The sequence below is a fragment of the Coregonus lavaretus genome, assembly GCF_964263955.1.
Source record: "Coregonus lavaretus genome assembly, chromosome: 22".
NCBI classification, from domain to species: Eukaryota; Metazoa; Chordata; class Actinopteri; order Salmoniformes; family Salmonidae; genus Coregonus; species Coregonus lavaretus.
The window spans coordinates 1,592,123-1,619,622 of NC_140009.1; the positions used below are offsets into that span (position 1 = coordinate 1,592,123).

The window sequence follows — 27,500 nt, forward strand, 5'->3', positions numbered from 1 at the left end:
AATCCGGGGACTTCAAACTCCTGGATAGAGAGATTGGTTGGGTTTGGCTCATTATCACTGACTCAGTGTGCACAACGAATGCTACAGAAATGAAATGACTCACTTGCACACTTGCTGTGTGCAAGATTTATAAAGTGCATTTCTATCAGAAACACTGTCTGAACTTTTCACTTTACTCACTGTCTGTTTTAAAGGAGTTGATTGACACGGCAATGCTTGTTCTTCATTGGTAGATGTGTTGATTGACAATGTAATGTTTGTCTCTGATAGGTGGATGCCGCCATGCCATTTGGGTGCCTTGCCCTGCGAGATGGGCGGAACTTAGACAACATCTCTGATGTCACCGACAAGTACGAGATTGGACAGGTCCTCAAAGCGTAAGCACCATGTAATACTATAGACACCACAGACATTAGTAGAGGGTTGGCCACGCCAGCCACCCTTGCAATAGGCTAAGGGCTATTGGTGTCCCAAATGGCACCCTATTCCCTATATAGTGCACTACTTTTGACCAGATCCCTATGGGCCCTTGTCAAAAGTAGTGCACTACATTTGGGACGTAGTCTAAATGTAACGGAATTCACCTCCATACAGTGCATTCGGAAAGTACTCAGACCCCTTTACTTTTTCCACATTTTGTTACATTTACATTTTACATTTTAGTCATTTAGCAGACGCTCTTATCCAGAGCGACTTACAGTTAGTGAGTGCATACATGTTTTTTTGTTTGTTTTGTTTTTTGTCATACTGGCCCCCCGTGGGAAACGAACCCACATCCCTGCCGGCCAAACCCTCTCATACCTTGGACGACGCTGGACCAATTGTGCGCCGCCCATGGGCGTTACAGTATTATTCTAAAATTGATCAAATTGTTTTTTTTCCCTCATCAATCTACACACAATACCCCATAATGACAAAGCAAAAGCAGCTTTTTATAAATGTTTGCAAATTTATTAAAAACAAAAAACTGAAATATCAAATTTACATAAATATTCAGACCCTTTCAACGTACTTTGTTGAAGCACCTTTGGCAGCGATTACAGCCTCGAGTCTTCTTGGGTATGACACTACGCCTGTATTTGGGGAGTTTCTCCCATTCTTCTCTGCAGATCCTCTCAAGCTCTGTCAGGTTGGATGGGGAGCGTTGCTGCACAGCTATTTTCAGGTCTCTCCAGAGATGTTCGATCCTGACTAGTCTCCCAGTCCCTGCCGCTGAAAAACATCCACACAGCATGATGCTGCCACCATCATGCTTCACCGTAGGGATGGTGCCAGGTTTCCTCCAGACATGAAGCTTGGCAAATTCCAAGTGGGCTGACATGTGCCTTTTACTGAGGAGTGGCTTCCGTCTGGCCACTCTACCATAAAGGCCTAATTGCTGTACTGAGTACTGCAGAGATGGTTGTCCTTCTGGAAGGTTCTCCCATCTCCACAGAGGAACTCTGGAGCTCTGTCAGAGTGACCATCAGGTTCTTGGTCACCTCCCTGACCAAGGTACTTCTCCCCCGATTGCTCAGTTTGGCCGGGCGGCCAGCTCTAGGAAGAGTCTTGGTGGTTCCAAACTTCTTCCATTTAAGAATGATGGAGGCCACTGTGTTCTTGGGGACCTTCAATGCTGCAGAAATGTTTTGGTACCCTTCCCCAGATCTGTGCCTCGACACAATCCTGTCTCTGAGCTCTACGGACAACTCCTTCGACGTCATGGCTTGGTTTCTGCTCTGACATGCACTGTCAACTGTGGGACCTTATATAGACAGGTGGGTGCCTTTCCAAATCATGTCCAATCAATTGAATTTACCACAGGTGGACTCCAATCAAGTTGTAGAAACATCTCAAGGATGATCAATGGAAACAGGATGCACCTGAGCTCAATTTCGAGTCTCATAGCAAAGGGTCTGAATACTTATGTAAATTTTTTTTTTGCAAAAAATTATAAAAACCTGTTTTCGCTTTGTCATTATGGGGTATTGTGTGTAGATTGATGAGGAATTTTTTTTATTTCATACATTTTAGAATAAGGCTGTAAAGAAAACAAAATGTGGAAAAAATTCAAGGGGTCTGAAACTTTCCGAATGCACTGTATGCAGCTGTTCCTCAAACAGTGTTTCATTTCATTTAGTTTCCCAGTTCCTCCCCCCCCCCCTCCCCTCCTCTCTCCTCCCCCCTCCCCTCCTCTCTCCTCCCCCCTCCCCTCCTCTCTCCTCCCCCCTCCCCCCTCCCCTCCTCTCTCCTCCCCCCTCCCCTCCTCTCTCCCCCCCCTCCCCTCCTCTCTCCTCCCCCCTCCCCTCCTCTCTCCTCCCCCCTCCCCTCCTCTCTCCTCCCCCCTCCCCTCCTCTCTCCTCCCCCCTCCCCTCCTCTCTCCTCTACCCTGTAGTTCTGGACTCCTCTTCTGTAAATTAACTGAACTAGGTAGGACATGCTGTCAGAAAGCTGTGAGAATCTGATGCCTGCTGCACTGACCGGCTTATGACCGACACACAGCTCAGTGTGCTGCCATATGGCAACACCAACATCTGGACTTTTATATAACACACACACACACACACACACACACACACACACACACACACACACACACACACACACACACACACACACACACACACACACACACACACACACACACACACACACACACTGCACACACACACACACACACACACACACACACACACACACTGCACACACACACACACACACACACACACACATACTGCACACACACACACACACACTGCACACACACACACAGACACACACACACATACTACACACACACACACACTGCACACAAACACACAGACACACACACACACACAAAAACACACACACATACATGCTACACACACACACACACACACTGCGCACACACACACTGCGCACACACACACACACACACACACTGCACACACACACACACACACACATACAGTGGGGAGAACAAGTATTTGATACACTGCCGATTTTGCAGGTTTTTCTACTTACAAAGCATGTAGAGGTCTGTAATTTTTATCATAGGTACACTTCAACTGTGAGAGACGGAATCTAAAATAAAAATCCAGAAAATCACATTGTATGATTTGTAAGTAATTAATTTGCATTTTATTGCATTACATTCCATTACATGAAATCCAAATAAAAATTCAGGTTGTAATGCAACAAAATAGGAAAGATGCCAAGGGGGATGAATACTTTTGCAAGGCACTGTATGTTATATAGTGACTATTTCAATAACAACTATTGAAACATTTCTGAACACTGGAGCTATAAGTAGGGAGATTTTTTGTTGTTGTTGGTATTTTACCCCCTTTTTCGAGGCATCCAATTGGTAGTTACAGTCTTGTCCCATCGAGAGGCGAAGGTCGAGAGTTGTGCATCCTCCGAAACACAACCCAACCGAGCCTCACTGCTTCTTGACACAGTGCCCGCTTAACCTGGAAGCCAGCCGCCCCAATGTGCCGGAGGAAACGCCATACACCTGCAGACCGAGTCTTCATGCACTGCGCCCGGCCCACCACAGGAGTCGCTAGTGCGCGATGGGACAAGAACATCCCTGCCCCATGGGTCTCCCGGTCGCGGCCGGCTGCGACAGAGCCTGGATTCAAACCAGGATCTCTAGTGGCACAGCTAGCACTGCGATGCAGTGCCTTAGACCACTCCGTCACTCGGGAGGCCCTTACAGGGAGAATTCTGAACACTGGAGCTATAAGCATACAGGGAGAAGATTTCACCTAATATGTTTTATACAGTCATTATGTGTCAGGCTGAGGTAAAGGGGAAACCATATGTTCATATTCTGTAAACCAAGGGTTGATTAGTGACATCATGTGATGTTGGCATGGAGACAGGAACTAACACACGTCTTTCTGCTCCTTTGTGGGTGTGGTTGATTTGTGGGTGTGGTTGATTTGTGGGTGTGGTTGATTTGTGGGTGTGGTTTAAGGCTGTTGTGTGTCTCAGAGATGAATCCTAACGTCTCTCATTATCAGTTAAGTTAGGATTTGCCCGTCAGTGTTTAGTAATAGTGTTTAGGACCGCGGTGTGTCTCCTGAATCCTGACTTCCACTTAAGTTTCCTAATAATATTAATGCAATGGAAGTTAGGATTCGTCCGTCAGTATTTAGGATGTATTGTTTAGTATTTTATCTCAGGTGCATAGTATTCCCTGTAGAGTGTAGATTGTTATTGTGTATCTCTCTCAGGGCAGTAGCAGAGTTGAAGCCACTTTTCAACCTCATGTTCATCATCTCCAGCACCATACATGTGTGAAAACGGGGCGTTTCTGTGGTTAGAAAGATCGGATTTTCTGCCGGAAATCACTAAATCACTGGACCTTTACCACCGGATCATCGCAACAAGCTATCTGCAACCAAATGGATGTTGTTGTTGGCTAATCAGCCTTGAGCTAGCCTCGAGTCAGGCACATCTCCTGGCTATCTACCTCTCTGTCAACCGGACGGGACCTCCTAGGGTCGACACGGAGCCCCGCCCATCCATCACGACTGGTCTGCCGACGTAATCGTCTGTGGTTTCAACAGGCTTCCCGTTGCGACGACCACGAAGATCCATCTGCTAGCCCCGGTCCGCTAGCACACGCAAACAACAGCCGTGCTTCCTGCTCGCTGTGCTGTAGCACCAATTCGAACTGCTCTCGGACTCACATATTGCTGTTCACTGGACCTTATGATCACTCAGCTGCACAGCTGATGCCTGCTGGACTGTTCCTTTACACGGTACACCATCCTGTTTATCTGTTTAGCCTCAGCCCAAACCTTCGTCGCCATTACCAGTTGTTGTCTTAGCTCTCTCTAATAACACCTGTGATTGCTTTATGCCTCTCTCCCATGTCAATATGCCTTGCCTATTGCTGTTCCAGTTAGTTCTTATTATACAATTTCACTGTAGAACCCTCAATTTCCCTCTCAAACTGCCTCAAATAGCTCCTTTGTTCCACCCCCCATACACGCAGAGGCCGGCTCAATCGGTGCCTCCAGTGATGCTATCTCTTTCATTGTTACCCAACGCTTAGGTTTACCTCCACTGTACTCATATCCTTCCATATCCTTGTCTGTACATAATGCCCTGAATCTATTCTACAACGCCCGGAAATCTGCCCATTTTATTCTCTGTACCCAATGCACTAGAAGACCAGTTCTTAAAGCCTTTAGCCGTATCCTTATTCTAGTCCTCCTCTGTTCCTCTGGTGATGTAGAGGCTAACCCAGGAACCTGCAGCCCCCAGTATCACTCCTACTCCCCAGGAGCTATCCTTTGTTGACTTCTGTAACCGTATGTAGTAACTTGACAAGGAATGCCCACACGCATTTCAATATTACTTTCCTTTACTTTCAACCCAATAAATAGAAGGTACCAAAACAGCAGAATGATGCAGCCCACTCAACCTGTGGTAGAATCACATTGTGCAGATCTGACTCTTGGTGATGACATCATCAAAGGGGAAAAGGTCACGGTCAATAATAACCATAGCAATCATACTATACTGCAGGCAAGTTACAACACATATTCAATGTAATTATTTATATAGCGTCCACACTATAACACCGTAAAAGCCTTGTTTTTCTGCACGTTAAAATCAGAAGCCTCCTCCCCAAGTTTGAGTTATTCACTGCGTTAGCACACTCCGCCAACCCTGATGTTCTAGCAGTGTCTGAATCCTGGCTTGGGAAGGCCACCAAAAATGCTCCAACTACAACATTTTCCGTCTAGATAGAATTGCCAAAGGGGGCGGAGTTGCAATCTACTGTAGAGATAGCCTGCAGAGCTCTATCATACTATCCAGGTCTGTGCCCAAAACAGTTTGAGCTTCTACTTCTAAAAATCCACCTTTCCAGAAATAAGACCACCCCTCATCACTGTCAAACGCTCCCTAAAACACTTTAGCGAGCAGGCCTTCCTAATTGACCTGGCCCAGGTATCCTGGATGGATATCGATCTCATTCCGTCAGTAGAGGATGCCTGGTTGTTCTTTAAAAGTGCTTTCCTCTCAATCTTAAATAAGCATTCCCCATTCAAAAAATTCAGAACTAAGAACAGATATAGCCCCTGGTTCTCCTCAGACTTGACTGCCCTTGACCAACACAAAAACATCCTGTGGCGTACTGCATTAGCATCGAATAGCCCCCGCGATATGCAACTTTTCAGGGAAGTCAAGAACCAATATACACAAGCAGTTAGGAAAGCAAAGGTTAGCTTTTTCGAACAGAAATTTGAATGCTGTAGCACTAACTCCAAAAAGTTTTGGGACACTGTAAAGTCCATGGAGAATAAGAGCACCTCCTCCCAGCTGCACACTGCACTGAGGCTAGGAAACACTGTCACCATCGATAAATCTACAATAATCGAGAATTTCAACAAGCATTTTGCTACGGCTGGCCATGCTTTCCACCTGGCTACCACTACCACGGTCACCAGCTCTGCACCCTCCGCTGCAACTTGCCCATGCCCCCCCGCTTCTCCTTCACACAAATTCAGACAGCTGATGTTCTGAAAGAGCTGCAAAATCTGGACCCCTACAAATCATCTGGGCTAGACAATCTGGACCCTTTCTTTCAAAAAATAGCAGCCGAAATTGTCGCAACCCCTATTACTAGCCTGTTCAACCTCTCTTTCGTAACGTCTGAGATCCCCAGAGATTGGAAAGCTGTCGCGGTCATCCCCCTCTTCAAAGGGGGTGACACTCTAGATCCAAAACTGTTACAGACCTATATCCATCCTGCCCTGCCTTTCAAACGTTTTTGAAAGCCAAGTTAACAAACAGATCACCGACCATTTCGAATCCCACCGTACCTTCTCCGCTATGCAATCTGGTTTCCGAGCTGGTCATGGGTGCCACGCTCAAGGTCCTAAACGATATTATAACCTCAATCGATAATAGACAGTACTGTGCAGCCGTCTTCATCGACCTGGCCAAGGCTTTCGACTCTGTCAACCACCGCATTCTTATTGGCAGACTAAATAGCCTTGGTTTCTCAAATGACTGCCTCGCCTGGTTCACCAACTACTTCTCAGATAGAGTTCAATGTGTCAAATCGGAGGGCCTGTTGTCTGGACCTATGGCAGTCTCTATGGGGGTGGCACAGGGTTCAATTCTTGGGCCGACTCTTTTCTCCGTGTATATCAATGATATCGCTCTTGCTGCTGGTGACTCTCAGATCCACCTCTACGCAGACGACACCATTTTGTATACATCTGGCCCTTCATTCGACACTGTGTTAACAAACCTCCAAACAAGCTTCACTGCCATACAACACTCCTTCCGTAGCCTCCAACTGCTCTTAAACACTAGTAAAACTAAATGCATGCTCTTCAATCGAATGCTGCTGGCACCCGCCCACCCGACTAGAATCACTACTCTCGACGGGTCTGACCTAGAGTATGTGGACAACTACAAATACCTAGGTGTCTGGTTAGACTGTAAACTCTCCTTCCAGACTCACATTAAGCATCTCCAATCCAAAGTTAAATCTAGAATCGGCTTCCTATTTTGCAACAAAGCCTCCTTCACTCATGCTGCCAAACATGCCCTCGTAAAACTGACTATCCTACCGATCCTTGACTTCGGCGATGTCATTTACAAAATAGCCTCCAACACTCTACTCAGCAAATTGGATGTAGTCTATCACAGTGCCATCTGTTTTGTCACCAAAGCCCCATATACTACCCACCACTGTGACCTGTACGCTCTTGTTGGCTGGCCCTCACTACATATTCGTCGTCAAACCCACTGGCTCCATGGCATCTATAAATCACTGCTAGGCAAATCCCTGCCTTATCTTAGCTCATTGGTCACCATAGCAGCACCCACCCGTAGTATGCGTTCCAGCAGGTATATCTCACTGGTCATCCCCAAAGCCAACACCTCCTTTGGCCGCCATTCCTTCCAGTTCTCTGCTGCCAATGACTGGAACGAACTGCAAAAATCTCTGAAGCTGGAGACTCTTATCTCCCTCACTAACTTTAAGCATCAGTTGTCAGAGCACCTTACCGATCACTGCACCTGTACACAGCCCATCTGAAATTAGCCCACCCAACTACCTCATCCCCATATTGTTATTTATTTTGCTCATTTGCACCCCAGTATCTCTATTTGCACATCATCTCTTGCACATCTATCATTCCAGTGTTAATACTAATTGTAATTATTTTGCACTATGGCCTATTTATTGCCTTACCTCCATAACTTGCTACATTTGAACACACTGTATATATATCTTCTGTTGTATTTTTGACTTTATGTTTTGTTTACCCCATATGTAACTCTGTGTTGTTGTTTTTATCGCACTGCTTTGCTTTTTCTTGGCCAGGTCGCAGTTGTAAATGAGAACTTGTTCTCCACTGGCTTACCTGGTTAAATAAAGGCTTCTTACCTGGTTAAATAAAGGTGAAATTAAAAAAATCTGAAGCAAGGTCCTAACAAATGCTGCTCTGTGACATCACAGGGTAGGATTAAAAGTTTTTTTTTTTTAAACAGTGATTTTCAAAACCAGCAATGAGTTTCTAGCCAGAGGGAGGGTATTTTCCAGCTCCCCACGACACTACGAATCTCATAGTGTTTCAAAATCACTGTTTTAAAAACGTCTTATTTGTTTATTCAAAACATAGAAATGTGTAGTTTTCACATATGTAGACACTGGTATTGTGCTGGAGATAATGAACATGAGGTTGAACAGTGGTGGAGTTTTACAGTCTCCATCCAGCCCACTTTAATTAAATCCTCTCACCACATTTCATCACCCAGCATAGTCTGTTCATTATGTAGTCTGTTCTGTTCATTATGTAGTCTGTTCTGTTCATTATGTAGTCTGTTCTGTTCATTATGTAGTCTGTTCTGTTCATTATGTAGTCTGTTCTGTTCATTATGTAGTCTGTTCTGTTCATTATGTAGTCTGTTCTGTTCATTATGTAGTCTGTTCTGTTCATTATGTAGTCTGTTCTGTTCATTATGTAGTCTGTTCTGTTCATTATGTAGTCTGTTCTGTTCATTATGTAGTCTGATCATTATGTAGTCTGTTCTGTTCATTATGTAGTCTGTTCTGTTCATTATGTAGTCTGTTCTGTTCATTATGTAGTCTGTTCATTATGTAGTCTGTTCTGTTCATTATGTAGTCTGTTCATTATGTAGTCTGTTCTGTTCATTATGTAGTCTGTTCTGTTCATTATGTAGTCTGTTCTGTTCATTATGTAGTCTGTTCTGTTCATTATGTAGTCTGTTCTGTTCATTATGTAGTCTGTTCTGTTCATTATGTAGTCTGTTCTGTTCATTAGGTAGTCTGTTCTGTTCATTATGTAGTCGGTTCTGTTCATTATGTAGTCTGTTCTGTTCATTATGTAGTCTGTTCTGTTCATTATGTAGTCTGTTCATTATGTAGTCTGTTCTGTTCATTATGTAGTCTGTTCTGTTCATTATGTAGTCTGTTCTGTTCATTATGTAGTCTGTTCTGTTCATTATGTAGTCTGTTCTGTTCATTATGTAGTCTGTTCTGTTCATTATGTAGTCTGTTCTGTTCATTATGTAGTCGGTTCTGTTCATTATGTAGTCTGTTCTGTTCATTATGTAGTCTGTTCTGTTCATTATGTAGTCTGTTCTGTTCATTATGTAGTCTGTTCTGTTCATTATGTAGTCTGTTCTGTTCATTATGTAGTCTGTTCTGTTCATTATGTAGTCGGTTCTGTTCATTATGTAGTCTGTTCTGTTCATTATGTAGGCTGTTCTGTTCATTATGTAGTCTGTTCATTATGTAGTCTGTTCTGTTCATTATGTAGTCTGTTCTGTTCATTATGTAGTCTGTTCTGTTCATTATGTAGTCTGTTCATTATGTAGTCTGTTCATTATGTAGTCTGTTCTGTTCATTATGTAGTCTGTTCTGTTCATTATGTAGTCTGTTCATTATGTAGTCTGTTCATTATGTAGTCTGTTAATTATGTAGTCTGTTCATTATGTAGTCTGTTCTGTTCATTATGTAGTCTGTTCTGTTCATTATGTAGTCTGTTCATTATGTAGTCTGTTCTGTTCATTATGTAGTCTGTTCATTATGTAGTCTGTTCTGTTCATTATGGAGTCTGTTCTGTTCATTATGTAGTCTGTTCATTATGTAGTGTGTTCATTATGTAGTCTGTTCATTATGTAGTCTGTTCTGTTCATTATGTAGTCTGTTCATTATGTAGTCTGTTCTGTTCATTATGTAGTCTGTTCTGTTCATTATGTAGTCTGTTCATTATGTAGTCTGTTCATTATGTAGTCTGTTCTGTTCATTATGTAGTCTGTTCATTATGTAGTCTGTTCATTATGTAGTCTGTTCATTATGTAGTATGTTCTGTTCATTATGTAGTCTGTTCTATTCATTATGTAGTATGTTCATTATGTAGTCTGTTCTGTTCATTTTGTAGTCTGTTCATTATGTAGTCTGTTCTGTTCATTTTGTAGTCTGTTCATTATGTAGTCTGTTCTGTTCATTATGTAGTCTGTTCATTATGTAGTCTGTTCATTATGTAGTCTATTCTGTTCATTATGTAGTCTGTTCATTATGTAGTCTGTTCATTATGTAGTCTGTTCATTATGTAGTCTGTTCATTATGTAGCCTGTTCATTTTGTAGTCTGTTCATTATGTAGTCTGTTCTTTTCATTATGTAGTCTGTTCATTATGTAGTCTGTTCATTATGTAGTCTGTTCATTATGTAGTCTGTTCATTATGTAGTCTGTTCATTATGTAGTCTGATCATTATGTAGTCTGTTCTGTTCATTTTGTATTCTGATCATTATGTAGTCTGTTCTGTTCATTATGTAGTCTGTTCTGTTCATTATGTAGTCTGATCATTATGTAGTCTGTTCATTATGTAGTCTGTTCATTATGTAGTCTGTTCTGTTCATTATGTAGTCTGTTCATTATGTAGTCTGTTCTGTTCATTATGTAGTCTGATCTGTTCATTATGTAGTCTGTTCATTATGTAGTCTGATCATTATGTAGTCTGTTCTGTTCATTATGTAGTCTGATCATTATGTAGTCTGTTCATTATGTAGTCTGTTCATTATGTAGTCTCTTCATTATGTAGTCTCTTCATTATGTAGTCTGATCATTATGTAGTCTGTTCATTATGTAGTCTGTTCATTATGTAGTATGATCATTATGTAGTCTGTTCATTATGTAGTCTGATCATTATGTAGTCTGTTCATTATGTAGTCTGTTCATTATGTAGTCTGTTCTGTTCATTATTTAGTCTGTTCATTATGTAATCTGTTCATTATGTAGTCTGATCATTATGTAGTGTGTTCATTATGTAGTCTGTTCATTATGTAGTCTGTTCTGTTCATTATGTAGTCTGTTCTGTTCATTATGTAGTCTGTTCATTATGTAGTCTGTTCTGTTCATTATGTAGTCTGTTCCTTATGTAATCTGTTCATTAGGTAGTCTGATCATTATGTAGTCTGTTCATTATGTAGTCTGTTCATTATGTAGTCTGTTCATTATGTAGTCTGTTCATTATGTAGTCTGTTCTGTTCATTATGTAGTCTGTTCTGTTCATTATGTAGTCTGTTCATTATGTAGTCTGTTCTGTTCATTTTGTAGTCTGTTCATTATGTAGTCTGTTCTGTTCATTATGTAGTCTGTTCATTATGTAGTCTGTTCTGTTCATTATGTAGTCTGTTCATTATGTAGTCTGTTCTGTTTATTATGTAGTCTTTTTTGTTCATTATGTATTCTGTTCATTATGTAGTCTGTTCTGTTCATTGTGTAGTCTGTTCTGTTCATTATGTAGTCTGTTCATTATGTAATCTGTTCATTATGTAGTCTGATCATTATGTAGTCTGTTCATTATGTAGTCTGTTCTGTTCATTATGTAGTCTGTTCTGTTCATTATGTAGTCTGTTCTGTTCATTATGTAGTCTGATCTGTTCATTATGTAGTCTGTTCATTATGTAGTCTGTTCTGTTCATTATGTAGTCTGTTCCTTATGTAATCTGTTCATTATGTAGTCTGTTCATTATGTAGTTTGTTCATTATGTAGTCTGTTCATTATGTAGTCTGATCATGATGTAGTCTGATCATTATGTAGTCTGTCTCTGTTCATCTTTCATGGTCCTCCTATTTCTATTCTAAGGGGTAATGATGCTTTACATTTTTACAGTGCCTTGCAAAAGTATTCATCCCCCTTAGTGTTTTTCCTATTTTGTTGCATTACAACCTGTAATTGAAATTTATTTTTATTTGGATTTCATGTAATGGACATACACAAAATAGTCCAAATTGGTGAAGTGAAATGAAAAAAATAACTTGTTTAAAAAAACTCTACTAAATAAATGGTGGTGCGTGCATATGTATTCACCATGAAGACCAAGGAGCTCTCCAAACAGGTCAGGGACAAAGTTGTGGAGAAGTACAGATCAGGGTTGGGTTATAAAAAAATATCTGAAACTTTGAACATCCCACGGAGCACCATTAAATCCATTATTTAAAAATTTAAAGAATATGGCACCACAACAAACCTGCCAAGAGAGGGCCGCCATCCAAAACTCACGGACCAGGCAAGGAGGGCATTAATCAGAGAGGCAACAAAGAGACCAAAGATAACCCTGAAGGAGCTGCAAAGCTCCACAGCAGAGATTGGAGTATCTGTCCATAGGACTACTTTAAGCCGTACACTCCACAGAGCTGGGCTTTATGGAAGAGTGATCAGAAAAAAGCCAATAAGCAAACACGTTTGGTGTCTGCCAAAAGGCATGTGGGAGACTCCCCAAACATATGGAAAAAGGTACTCTGGTCAGATGAGACTAAAATTGACTTTTTTGGCCAACAAGGAAAATGCTACGTCTGGCGCAAACCGAACACCTCTCATCACCCCGAGAACACCATCGACAGGGACTGGGAAACTGGTCAGAATTGAATGAATGATGGATGGCACTAAATACAGGGAAATTCTTGAGGGAAACCTGTTTCAGTCTTCCAGAGATTTGAGACTGGGACGGAGGTTCACCTTCCAGCAGGACAATGACCCTAAGCATACTGCTAAAGCAACACTCAAGTGGTTTAAGGGGAAACATTTACATGTCTTGGAATGGCCTAGTCAAAGTCCAGACCTCAATCCTATTGAGAATCTGTGGTATGACTTAAAGATTGCTGTACACCAGCGGAATCCATCCAACTTGAAGGAGCTGGAGCAGTTTTGCCTTGAAGAATGGGCAGAAATCCCAGTGGCTAGATGTACCAAGCTTATAGAGACATACCCCAAGAGACTTGCAGCTGTAATTGCTGCAAAAGGTGGCTCTACAAAGTATTGACTTTGGGGGGGTGAATAGTTATGCACGCTCAAGTTTTCTTGTTTGTTTCACAAGAAACATATTTTGCGTCTTCAAAGTGGTAGGCATGTTGTGTAAATCAAATGATACAAACCCCCCAAAAATCTATTTTAATTCCAGGTTGTAAGGCAACAAAATAGGAAAAATGCCAAGGGGGGTGAATGCTTTCGCTAGCCACTGTATATGATTTTCTCTGTCTCTGCTCTCCCCTGGCACTCTTAGGCTTGTTGGAAGAGGAAATCGATCTTGTTTTACTTTTAAAGATGCAGTCCTCAGTCTTTCTGTCTGTCCTACAGTAAAGGCTGTAACATTACTGGTTGTAAATTAATGCTTTTGCTCTGTCCTGTCACTCTTCGTGGCATTGTTTTGTTTTAAAGCTAATTTTAAAAATGTGTCTGTCTGCTTAATATGGCCCTAACCTTGCTGTTTTGTCCACTGGGAATGTTTGTAGAGATTGAGGAGCTGCTTTAAAATGTGTCTGTCCTGATTATTCTGTGTCTCTCACTCTCTTCTCCCTCTCTACCCACTCTCTTCTCCCTCTCTCCTCCCCCTCTCTACCCACTCTCTTCTGCCCCTCTCTTCTCCCTCTCTACTCTCTCTCTTCTCCCTCTCTCCTCCCCCTCTCTACCCTCTCTTCTCCCTCTCTCTTCTCCCTCTCTCTTCTCCCTCTCTACCCTCTCTCTTCTCCCTCTCTCTTCTTCCCCTCTCTTCCCCCCTCTACCCTCTTTCTTCCCCCTCTCTACCCTCTCTCTTCTCCCTCTCTCTTCTCCCTCTCTCTTCCCCCTCTCTACCCTCTCTCTTTTCCCCCTCTCTTCCCCCTCTCTCTTCCCTCTCTCTTCTCCCTCTCTCTTCTCCCTCTCTCTTCTCCCTTTCTATTCTCCCTCTCCTCCCCCTCTCTCTTCTCCCTCTCCTCCCTCCCTCTCCCTGCTCTCTCCCTCTGCAGGAAGGAGTTCTGTGAGCTGTGTATGGCTAAAGACAGACAGACCAACAAGGTCTTTGTCTGTAAGAAGTTTCTCAAGAAGGATGGGAGGAAAGTCCGCAAGGCTGCCAAGAACGAAATCCTGATCCTCAAAATGTACGTGATCTCTTGATGTACAGAGAGACATACCCACTCTGTTTAAATGAGTCTTTCCTCATGTACTGTATCTGAGTAGAAGTTGAAATTGTAGCAGCTAAAAACAGAACATTTAAAGCTATCACTGAGGGTATAACTACTGAGGCCCACTGCGTCAGACAGTTTTTGCATCTCAGTGTTCTACAATGACGACAGGGGGTCCTTCCAGACACTTCGTTTTCCAGGTCTTCATTTAAAGGAAGTCACTGCAGGGTACTTCCATATGATTCAGTCACTTTCTGTGTGCACCCCTTTTGATTTGAACAAAACCTTTCCTAGATGTTTGGCCATGGTGGAAGTGGTCAGAAAGTGACTTTTTGGACCTGAATGCCAAAACTTTAAGTAGATAGAGGTGCTCAAAGTTGACCCATTTTGCACACCCCACCCTACCATGAGACATCAGTACTGGAAAAGATAAATGGTTGAGTTTGATAACATTTGAAAGCTTACAAACAGGGTTGTCAAACTATTTTATGATTTCTTGAAAAAATAGTTTATAACATAATTGTCATTTTTTTATGCTTTAATGTCAATTATCAACAAAGACATCTAATGTTCACAAATGTTGTAGCTTAGACCCTATTTTACAGTGTTTGTGTTGTGCCATCGGCTGTTGAATACAGGGTGGGTGTCATTTCAGTCACAGAAACATTATCAATAGAATGGACCTAACCCTTCAGACCACTTCGCTGGACCACCGTTGACAGGGCAACACACTGGCTAAACACCAAAACAAAACTTATTGACTGCCCACCCTTGAAAGACAATCGGCAACTAAGTTGTCCTTACCACGGACATGTCTGATTTCAAAGGGGAAACTCCTGCAATATCTGTAGTAACTTTCCTCTCGTGATTTTCCTCAGTGGAATTTGTTTGATTGGGGCAGAGTCAACGTCAACGTCATGCTCTAGTACGTTTGTCTGAGTTGGCACATCTGATAATAAACCCTGATATTCTAAAAGCAGTGCAACAATGTCGTGTGGAGACAAGTGTGCCAAAAAGACATCAAGGTTTTCTAGAATCTCTGAGTTACTCAACCGTCCAATCACAGGGTGTATTGGACTTTCCTCATACTCTTGAGGAAGACTATAGTCAACGGTGACAGCAGTGGCCACAGACCAGAACATCAATACCGGTTTCCACCAACTTCGCCGCCCGATCGTAACGACATGTTGACACAGCCGGGTTTTTCTCCTGCTCTCTGGTGTGGCGATGATGTAATCCAGATGACCTCTTTCTTTTTAATATGGAGGTAAGGGCCTGCAACGGTGACCCCAAAACGGGCAACGAAACCAGGACTTGGTCACCTTGGGCCTTCTGACTTTGATTTTCGTTTGCGTCTTCTCCAGATTCTCACTGGCAAACTGTATCAGAGAGCTAATGTGCTCCAACAGATTCGTTTTTGTTTTTAAGGCGTCGCCCTGCAACAACCTCTCTCTCAGCAAGCTCAAAGGACCTCTGACGTGATGTCCAAACACGAGCTCATTCGGACTAAAACCGAGAGATTCCTGAACAACCTCCCGCGCTGCAAACAGCACAAGAGGGACCCCTTCATCTTTCTCAAACTCAGAAAGCAGTAAGCTCTCAACATGGACTTCAAAGTCTGATGAAATCGCTCAATAGCACCTTGAGACTCTGGGTGGTAGGCACTAGAGGGGCAGTGGATTACACCTGACTGTTGTAGCACTTGCTGGAAGACCTTTGACATGAAATTCGAACCTTGGTCCGACTGCACTACCTGCAGAAGTCCAAACGTTGAAAGAATTTCACCAGGGCAATACTGGGAGCTGTGGTTATCGTCAGAGGTATGACTTTTGTTGTATTCTTTCTTAAAATTGTATTGTTGATTAAGGGCTTGTAAGTAAGCATTTCACTGTAACGTCTACACCTGTTGTATTCAGCGCATGTGACAAATAACATTTGATTTGATGATTTTTGATTTGGGAACACTCTAGGGTACTTTACTGATAACCCATCGGGTCCTCTACTCTGGGAACACTCTAGGGTACTTTACTGATAACCCATCGGGTTCCTCTACTCTGGGAACACTCTAGGGTACTTTACTGATAACCCATCGGGTTCCTCTACTCTGGGAACACTCTAGGGTACTTTACTGATAACCCATCGGGTTCCTCTACTCTGGGAACACTCTAGGGTACTTTACTGATAACCCATCAGGTTCCTCTACTCTGGGAACACTCTAGGGTACTTTACTGATAACCCATCGGGTTCCTCTACTCTGGGAACACTCTAGGGTACTTTACTGATAACCCATCGGGTTCCTCTACTCTGGGAACACTCTAGGGTACTTTACTGATAACCCATCAGGTTCCTCTACTCTGGGAACACTCTAGGGTACTTTACTGATAACCCATCGGGTTCCTCTACTCTGGGAACACTCTAGGGTACTTTACTGATAACCCATCGGGTTCCTCTACTCTGGGAACACTCTAGGGTACTTTACTGATAACCCATCGGGTTCCTCTACTCTGGGAACACTCTAGGGTACTTTACTGATAACCCATCGGGTTCCTCTACTCTGGGTTCCTTACACACGACAGGATTTGGCACGACCTTCCCTCCAGTCTAATCGTTTCCCAAAATGAATAAGACCCCCTTCACCGGTAGGCTAGGCCTCACTCCAACGACAACAGAACCAGAAATAACATCAAACTTCAGTTCCACATTATACAAAGGAACCTCCATGCAACCCTCCACAGCTTGTACTAACACACTGTAACCAGTTGCTGAAGTGTCAGACAAAGGCAAAACACCCTCCAACATGAAGGATTGGGCTGCCCCAGTGTCTCCCAGTATCTTCACCGGCTGCTTAACAGCATCGCCACTCTGCAGAGACACGAACCCGTCTGAAACAAAGAGAGTTCATACACATCTGATCCAAAATCTTGTTCAGGAGACACACCAGAAACACAGAGACACAGATACACAGAGAGGGCACAGCAAAGCTTCAGAGTATGTGACTAGAGCGACTACCATACTCATGGGAAACAAGATCCCGGACGAGCCCCCATTTTCTTACATTCCCCAGCAAGAAAACCAAAAATGTCACTCAAACAGAAGGGGGAACTAACAAAGAGTCACCGAACAACAACCAAAACGAAACAGGTGGGTTTTAGGAAGGGTTCTGAAAGACACTCATGGGGGTGTCCACTGAACGTTGACTAGCAACCACTGGAACCTAAAAGACACCCACCATGAGCGCCCAGTAAATCTGCCCAAGAAGAGGCAAACAAAAGAAAAACCCCACACCAAACTTAAAGACAGGAAGCAAACCAAAAAGGTGGAGCAAAATGAAATCAGATAAAGGAATGTTAGTCTAAAATTCAAAATAGGGAGATACCAACTAAAGGTGTTAACCCTCCACATCTACCAAGACAACTAAAGGTGTTAACCCTCCGCATCTATCAAGACAACTAAAGGTGTTAACCCTCCGCATCTATCAAGACAACTACAGGTGTTAACCCTCCACATCTACCAAGACAACTAAAGGTGTTAACCCTCCGCATCTACCAAGACAACTGGAGCACTGGGCCAGCCACTCTTAAATAACACCTGGGCCAGCACAGGTGAAAAACCTTCGCACTAACGATATGGCAACCAGCACAGGTGTAACACATACTGACTAACGAGGTGACGTCAATCGGTGCGCCCAACGTGCTAACGAGCTATACGTGCTAAAGTCCAACCTCAAAACATAAATGGAAAAACCAAAGCCTGTAACAATATTCAATCTCTTCCTATCCCAGTCTGTTGTCCCCAACTGCTTCAAGATGTCCACCATCAGTGTTCCTGTACCCAAGAAAGCGAAGGTAACTGAACATCGCCCCGTAGCACTCACCTCTGTCATCATGAAGTGCTTTGAGAGGCTAGTCAAGGATCATATCACCTCTACCTTACCTGACACTCTAGACCCACTACAATTTGCATACCTCCCTAACAGATCCACAGATGACGCAATCGCCATCGCACTGCACATTGCCCTATCCCTTCTGGACAAGAGGAATATTTACATTTTTGTCATTTAGCAGATGCTCTTATCCAGAGCGACTTACAGTTAGTGAGTGCATAAATGTTTGTTTTTTTCACACTGGTCCCCCGTGGGAAACGAACCCACAACCCTGGCGTTGCAAATGCCATGCTCTACCAACTGAGCTACACGGGACTACGTATATCTACGTCAGAATGCTGTTCATCAACTACATCTTAGCCTTCAACACCATAGTGCCCTCCAGCTCGGGTCCCTGGGTCTGAACCCCGCCCCCTGTGCAACTGGGTCCTGGACTTCCTGACGGACCGCCCCCAGGTGGTGAAGGTAGGCAACAACACCTCCACTACGCTGATCCTCAACACAGGGGTCCCACAAGGGTGCGTGATCAGCCCCCCCTGTACTCCCTGTTCACCCATGACTGCGTAGCCATGCACTTTTCCACAGGGCTCTCCAGAGGGTGGTGCGGTCAGCCCAATGCATCACTTGGGGCACACTGCCTGCCCTCCTGGACACCTACAGCACCCGGTGTCACAGGAAGGCCAAAAAGATCTTCAAGGACCACCCGAGCCACGGCCTGTTCACCCCGCTACCATCCAGAAGGCGGAGACAGTACAGGTGACTCAAAGCTGGGACCGAGAGACTGAAAAACAGTTTTTATCTCCAGGCCATCAGACTGTTAAATAGTCACCACTAGACTGTTAAATACAGTGCCTTGCAAAAGTATTCATCCCCCTAGGCATTTTTCCTATTTTGTTGCATTACAACCTGTAATTTAAATGGATTTTTATTTGGATTTCATATAATGGACATACACAAAATAGTCCAAATTGGTGAAGTGAAATGAAAAAAATAACTTGTTTCAAAAAATTCAAAAAAATATATAACGGAAAAGTGGTGCGTGCATATGTATGTGCACCCTTTGCTATGAAGCTCCTAAATAATATCTGGTGCGACCAATTACCTTCAGAAGTCACATAATTAGTTAAATAAAGTCCACCTGTGTGCAATCTAAGTGTCACATGATCTGTCACATGATCTCAGTATATATTCACCTGTTCTGAAAGGCCCTAGAGTCTGCAACACCACTAAGCAAGGGGCACCACCAATCAAGCGGCACCATGAAGACCAAGGAGCTCTCCAAACAGGTCAGGGACAAATTTGTGGAGCATTACAGATCAGGGTTGGGGTTATAAAAAATATCCAAAACGTTGAACATCCCACGGAGCACCATTAAATCCATTATTAAAAAATGGAAAGAATATGGCACCACAACAAACCTGCCGAGAGAGGGCCACTCACCAAAACTCACGGACCAGGCAAGGAGGGCATTAATCAGAGAGGCAACAAAGAGACCAAAGATAACCCTGAAGGAACTGCAAAGCTCCACAGCGGAGATTGGAGTATCTGTCCATAGGACCACTTTAAGCCGTACACTCCACAGAGCTGGGCTTTACGGAAGAGTGGCCAGAAAAAAGCCATTGCTTAAAGAAAAAAATAAGCAAACACGTTTGGTGTTCGCCAAAAGGCATGTGGGAGACTCCCCAAACATATGGAAGAAGGTACTCTGGTCAGATGAGACAAAAATTGAGCTTTTTGGCCATCAAGGAAAACGCTATGTCTGGCGCAAACCCAACACCTCTCCTCACAGCATGGTGGTGACAGCATCATGCTGTGGGGATGTTTTTCATCGGCAGGTACTGGGAAACTGGTCAGAATTGAAGGAATGATGGATGGCACTAAATACAGGGAAATTCTTGAGGGAAACCTGTTTCAGTCTTCCAGAGATTTGAGACTGGGACAGAGGTTCACCTTCCAGCAGGACAATGACCCTAAGCATACTGCTAAAGCAACACTCAAGTGGTTTAAGGGGAAACATTTAAATGTCTTGGAATGGCCTAGTCAAAGCCCAGACCTCAATCCAATTGAGAATCTGTGGTATGACTTAAAGATTGCTGTACACCAGCGCAGCACATCCAACTTGAAGGAGCTGGAACAGTTTTGCCTTGAAGAATAAGCAAAAATCCCAGTGGCTAGATGTGCCAAGCTTATAGACATACCCCAAGAGACTTGCAGCTGTAATTTCTGCAAAAGGTGGCTCTACAACGTATTGACATTGGCGGGGTGAATAGTTATGTAAACTCAAGTTCTGTTTTTGTGTCTTTTTTGGGGGGGGGGGGGGGGGGTCTTATTTCTTCTTTGTTTCACCCAAAAAATATTTTGCGTCTTCACAGTGGTAGGCATGTTGTGTAAATCAAATGATACAAACCCCACAAAAATCAATTTTAATTCCAGGTTGTAAGGCAACAAAATAGGGAAAATGCCAAGGGGGGTGAATACTTTTGCAAGCCCCTGTAGTACTGAACTTTAGTCACTGTTACTAGCCGAAAACCACCTGGTACTCAACACTGCACTTTAGAGACTGCTGTTTGATCCCCTGCTGATTTTGTACGTTTGCCCACTGACAAAGAAATGATCAGTCTATAATTTTAATGGCAGGTTTATTTGAACAGTGAGAGACAGAATAACAACGAAAAAATCCAGAAAAACGCATGTCAAAAATGTTATAAATTGATTTGCATTTTAATTAGGGAAATAAGTATTTGACCCCCTCTCAATCAGAAAGATTTCTGGCTCCCAGGTGTCTTTTATACAGGTAACGAGCTGAGATTAGGAGCACACTCTTAAAGGGAGTGCTCCTAATCTCAGTTTGTTAGCTGTATAAAAGACACCTGTCCACAGAAGCAATCAATCAATCGGATTCCAAACTCTCCACCATGGCCAAGACCAAAGAGCTCTCCAAGGATGTCAGGGACAAGATTGTAGACCTACACAAGGCTGGAATGGGCTACAAGACCATCGCCAATAAGCTTGGTGAGAAGGTGACAACAGTTGGTGCGATTATTCGCAAATGGAAGAAACACAAAATAACTGTCAATCTCCCTCGGCCTGGGGCTCCATGCAAGATCTCACCTTGTGGCGTTGCAATGATCATGAGAACAGTGAGGAATCAGCCCAGAACTACACGGGAGGATCTTGTCAATGATCTCAAGGCAGCTGGAACCATAGTCACCAAGAAAACAATCGGTGACACACTACGCCGTGAAGGACTGAAATCCTGCAGCGCCCGCAAGGACCCCCTGCTTAAGAAAGCACATATACATACCCGTCTGAAGTTTGCCAATGAACATCTGAATGATTCAGAGGAGAACTGGGTGAAAGTGTTGTGGTCAGATGAGACCAAAATGGAGCTCTTTGGCATCAACTCAACTCGCCGTGTTTGGAGGAGGAGGAATGCTGCCTATGACCCCAAGAACACCATCCCCACTGTCAAACATGGAGGTGGAAACATTATGCTTTGGGGGTGTTTTTCTGCTAAGGGGACAGGACAACTTCACCGCATCAAAGGGACGATGGACGGGGCCATGTACCGTCAAATCTTGGGTGAGAACCTCCTTCCCTCAGCCAAGGCATTGAAAATGGTTTGTGGATGGGTATTCCAGCATGACAATGACCCAAAACACACGGCCAAGGCAACAATGGAGTGGCTCAAGAAGAAGCACATTAAGGTCCTGGAGTGGCCTAGCCAGTCTCCAGACCTTAATCCCATAGAAAATCTGTGGAGGGAGCTGAAGGTTCGAGTTGCCAAACGTCAGCCTCGAAACCTTAATGACTTGGAGAAGATCTGCAAAGAGGAGTGGGACAAAATCCCTCCTGAGATGTGTGCAAACCTGGTGGCCAACTACAAGAAACGTCTGACCTCTGTGATTGCCAACAAGGGTTTTGCCACCAAGTACTAAGTCATGTTTTGCAGAGGGGTCAAATACTTATTTCCCTCATTAAAATACAAATCAATTTATAAAAATGTTGACATGTGTTTTTCTGGATTTTGTTGTTGTTATTCTGTCTCTCACTGTTCAAATAAACTTACCATTAACATTATAGACTGATCATGTCTTTGTAAGTGGGCAAACGTACAATATCAGCAGGGGATCAAATACTTTTTTCCCTCACTGTATATATTCATTTAACAATGATGTTTACATACTGTTTTACCCACTTCATATATACAGTGCATTCGGAAAGTATTCAGACCCCTGACAGCCTTATTCTAAAATGTATTAAATTGTTTTTTTCCTTCATCAATCTACACACAATACCCCATAATGACAAAGCAAAAACAGGTTTAGAGAAATTTTTGCAAATGTATTACAAATAAAAAACGGAAATATAACATTTACATACAGTACCAGTCAAAAGTTTGGACACACCTACTCATTCCAGGGTTTTTCTTTATTTTTTACTATTTTCTACATTGTAGAATAATAGTGAAGACATCAAAACTATGAAATAACACATATGGAATCATGTAGTAACCAAAAAAGTGTTAAACAAATCCAAATATATTCTATATTTGAGATTCTTCAAATAGCCACCCTTTGCCTTGATGACAGCTTTGCACACTCTTTCAGACCCTTTACTCAGTACTTTGTTAAAGTGCCTTTGGCAGCGATTACAGCCTGGAGTCTTCTTGGGTATGATGCTACAAGCTTGGCACCCCTTTATTTGGGGAGTTTCTCCCATTCTTCTCTGCATATTCCCTCAAGCTCTGTCAGGTTGGATGGGTAGTATTTTCAGGTTTGTATTGTTAGTTATTACTGCACTGTTGGAGCTAGGAACATAAGCATTTCGCTACACCCGTGATAACATCTGCAAAATATGTGTGCGTGACCAATAAAATGTGATTTGATTTGAATGTTTTGGCATTAAGGTCCAAAAAGTGACTTTCTGACCACTTCTAGCATGGGCAAACATCAATGGAAGGTTTCGTTCAAATCAAGGGTGCAGTCAGAAAGTGATTGAAATCATTTGGAACGGCCCTGCAGCCCTCCAGGACGTACTGTAGTTAATAACATTGACTAGTTGTTTACTTATTGCAGACGCTGCAGCCCTCCAGGAGTAGAGTTTTAGTCTGCATCCCAAATGGCACCCTATTCCCTATGGGCCCTGGTCAAAAGTAGTGCACTAAATAGGGAATGTGGACCCATTTAGGACGTAACCCTGGTCTCCCATGTCTAAATCAGACACTATTTCAAAAAGAAAGAACGTTTCAGACAGCAGACAATAGTTCAGTTTGAGACCTGTTTCTGACTCTCTCCTCCACTGGTAATGCGTCCCAAATAGCACCCTATTCCCTGAATAGGGCACTACTGCTGACCAGTGTGCTATTTGGGACTCACCCTAACACTCGGTTAATAGAAAGATGTGTCTGAATGCCTCCTCCTCTGGCTGTTCCAGGGTCAACCATCCAAACATCCTCCAACTGATCGACACGTTCGAGACGCGGAGAGAGTTCTTTATCATCCAGGAGCTGTGAGTAGTGGGGGGGGGGGGGGGGCTAAAACAGGACTAGTAAAGGCCCAGTGCACTATATACAGTATATATATTTTTTGTTATTATTGTAATTTTTTAGAGGAGCCCCCTCCCCACCACTACTTCCTGTGTGGAGCACCCTCCTCACCACTACTTCCTGTGTGTCTACTGATTTTATCCCCTCCAAGTGGGTGTGTATACAGTTGAAGTCGGAAGTTTACGTACACTTAGGTTGGAGTCATTAAAACTCATTTTGCAACCACTCCACACATTTCTTGTTAACAAACTATAGTTTTGGCAAGTCGGTTAGGACATCTACTTTGTGCATGATACAAGTAATTTTTCCAACAATTGTTTACAGACAGATTATTTCACTTATAATTCACTGTATCACAATTCCAGTGGGTCAGAAGTTTACATACACTAAGTTGACTGTGCCTTTAAACAGCTTGGAAAATTCCAGAAAATGATGTCATGGCTTTAGAAGCTTCTGATAGGCTAATTGAAATCATTTGAGTCAATTGGAGGTGTACCTGTGGATGTATTTCAAGGCCTACCTTCAAACTCAGTGCCTCTTTGCTTGATATCATGGGAAAATCAAAAGAAATCAGCCAAGTTGTAGACCTCCACAAGTCTGGTTCATCCTTGGGAGCAATTTCCAAACGCCTGAAGGTACCACGTTCATCTGTACAAACAATAGTACGCAAGTATAAACACCATGGGACCACGCAGCCGTCATACCGCTCAGGAAGGAGATGCGTTCTGTCTCCTAGAGATGAACGTACTTTGGTGCGAAAAGTGCAAATCAATCCCAGAACAACAGCAAAGGGCCTTGTGAAGATGCTGGAGGAAACAGGTACAAAAGTATCTATATCCACAGTAAAACGAGTCCTATATCGACATAACCTGAAACGCCACTCAGCAAGGAAGAAGCCACTTCTCCAAAACCGCCATAAAAAAAGCCAGACTACGGTTTGCAACTGCACATGGGGACAAAGATCGTACTTTTTTGAGAAATGTCCTCTAGTCTGATGAAACAAAAATAGAACTGTTTGGCCATAGTGACCATTGTTATGTTTGGAGGAAAAGGTGGGTGGCTTGCAAGCCGAGGAACACCATCCCAACCGTGAAGCCCGGGGGTGGCAGCATCATGCTGTGGGGGTGCTTTGCTGCAGGAGGGACTGGTGCACTTCACAAAATAGATGGCATCATGAGGAAGGAAAATTATGTCGATATATTGAAGCAACATCTCAATACATCAGTCAGGAAGTTAAAGCTTGGTCGCAAATGGGTCTTCCAAATGGACAATGACCCCAAGCATACTTCCGAAGTTGTGGCAAAATGGCTTAAGGACAACAAAGTCAAGGTATTGGAGTGGCCATCACAAAGCCCTGACCTCAATCATATAGAAGATGTGTGGGCAGAACTGAAAAAGCGTGTGCGAGCAAGGAGGCCTACAAACCTGATTCAGTTACACCAGCTCTGTCAGGAGGAATGGGCCAAAATTCACCCAACTTATTGTGGGAAGCTTGTGGAAGGCTACCCGAAATGTTTGACCCAAGTTAAATAATTTAAAGGCAATGCTACCAAATACTAATTGAGTGTATGTAAACTTCTGACCCACTGGGAATGTGATGAAAGAAATAAAAGCTGAAAGAAATAATTCTCTCTACTATTATTCTGACATTTCACATTCTTAAAATAAAGTGGTGATCCTAACTGGCCTAAGACAGGGAATTCTTACTAGGATTAAATGTCAGGAATTGTGAAAAACTGAGTTTAAATGTATTTTTTAAGGTTTATGTAAACTTCCGACTTCAACTGTATGTGACTTACCAACTACCTACCAACTACCTACCAACTACCTACCAACTACCTGTCAACTACCTACCAACTACCTACCAACTACCTACCAACTACCTATCAACTACCTACCAACTACCTATCAACTACCTACCAACTACCAACCAACTACCTACCAACTACCTACCAACCACAGATGACGCAGGTCTTCAGGTCTGAGGCAACCAGCATTCATCACACCAGCATAGTTCCCCCAACCAGCATTCATCACACCAGCATAGTTCCCCCAACCAGCATTCATCACACCAGCATAGTTCACCCAACCAACATTCATCACACCAGCATAGTTCACCCAACCAGCATTCATCACACCAGCATAGTTCACCCAACCAACATTCATCACACCAGCATAGTTCACCCAACCAGCATTCATCACACCAGCATAGTTCACCCAACCAACATTCATCACACCAGCATAGTTCACCCAACCAGCATTCATCACACCAGCATAGTTCACCCAACCAGCATTCATCACACCAGCATAGTTCACCCAACCAGCATTCATCACACCAGCATAGTTCACCCAACCAGCATTCATCACACCAGCATAGTTCACCCAACCAGCATTCATCACACCAGCATAGTTCCCCCAACCAGCATTCATCACACCAGCATAGTTCACCCAACCAACATTCATCACACCAGCATAGTTCACCCAACCAGCATTCATCACACCAGCATAGTTCACCCAACCAGCATTCATCACACCAGCATAGTTCACCCAACCAGCATTCATCACACCAGCATAGTTCACCCAACCAGCATTCATCACACCAGCATAGTTCCCCCAACCAGCATTCATCACACCAGCATAGTTCACCCAACCAGCATTCATCACACCAGCATAGTTCACCCAACCAACATTCATCACACCAGCATAGTTCACCCAACCAGCATTCATCACACCAGCATAGTTCACCCAACCAGCATTCATCACACCAGCATAGTTCACCCAACCAGCATTCATCACACCAGCATAGTTCACCCAACCAGCATTCATCACACCAGCATAGTTCACCCAACCAGCATTCATCACACCAGCATAGTTCCCCCAACCAGCATTCATCACAGCAGCATAGTTCCCCCAACCAGCATTCATCACACCAGCATAGTTCACCCAACCAGCATTCATCACACCAGCATAGTTCACCCAACCAGCATTCATCACACCAGCATAGTTCACCCAACCAACATTCATCACACCAGCATAGTTCACCCAACCAGCATTCATCACAGCAGCATAGTTCCCCCAACCAGCATTCATCACACCAGCATAGTTCACCCAACCAGCATTCATCACACCAGCATAGTTCACCCAACCAGCATTCATCACACCAGCATAGTTCACCCAACCAGCATTCATCACACCAGCATAGTTCCCCCAACCAGCATTCATCACACCAGCATAGTTCACCCAACCAACATTCATCACACCAGCATAGTTCACCCAACCAGCATTCATCACACCAGCATAGTTCACCCAACCAGCATTCATCACACCAGCATAGTTCCCCCAACCAGCATTCATCACACCAGCATAGTTCACCCAACCAGCATTCATCACACCAGCATAGTTCACCCAACCAACATTCATCACACCAGCATAGTTCACCCAACCAGCATTCATCACACCAGCATAGTTCACCCAACCAGCATTCATCACACCAGCATAGTTCACCCAACCAGCATTCATCACACCAGCATAGTTCACCCAACCAGCATTCATCACACCAGCATAGTTCACCCAACCAGCATTCATCACACCAGCATAGTTCCCCCAACCAGCATTCATCACAGCAGCATAGTTCCCCCAACCAGCATTCATCACACCAG

At 43.5% G+C, this 27,500-nt stretch overlaps 1 protein-coding gene across 1 annotated transcript in view; it reads left to right on the forward strand.

Annotated features, from left to right (window-relative positions):
* Window positions 1-282: 282 nt before the first annotated feature.
* LOC311149458 (caM kinase-like vesicle-associated protein) overlaps window positions 283-27,500 on the forward strand; it is a gene marked incomplete at both ends in the record, with an annotated part of 122,322 nt that continues 95,104 nt past the window's right edge. The window contains 3 exons of the mRNA XM_084186655.1: window positions 283-377; window positions 14,255-14,386; window positions 23,730-23,804. Of these exons, the coding sequence (XP_084042781.1) occupies window positions 283-377; window positions 14,255-14,386; window positions 23,730-23,804 (302 nt within the window). The remainder of the gene's footprint in view (window positions 378-14,254; window positions 14,387-23,729; window positions 23,805-27,500) is intronic.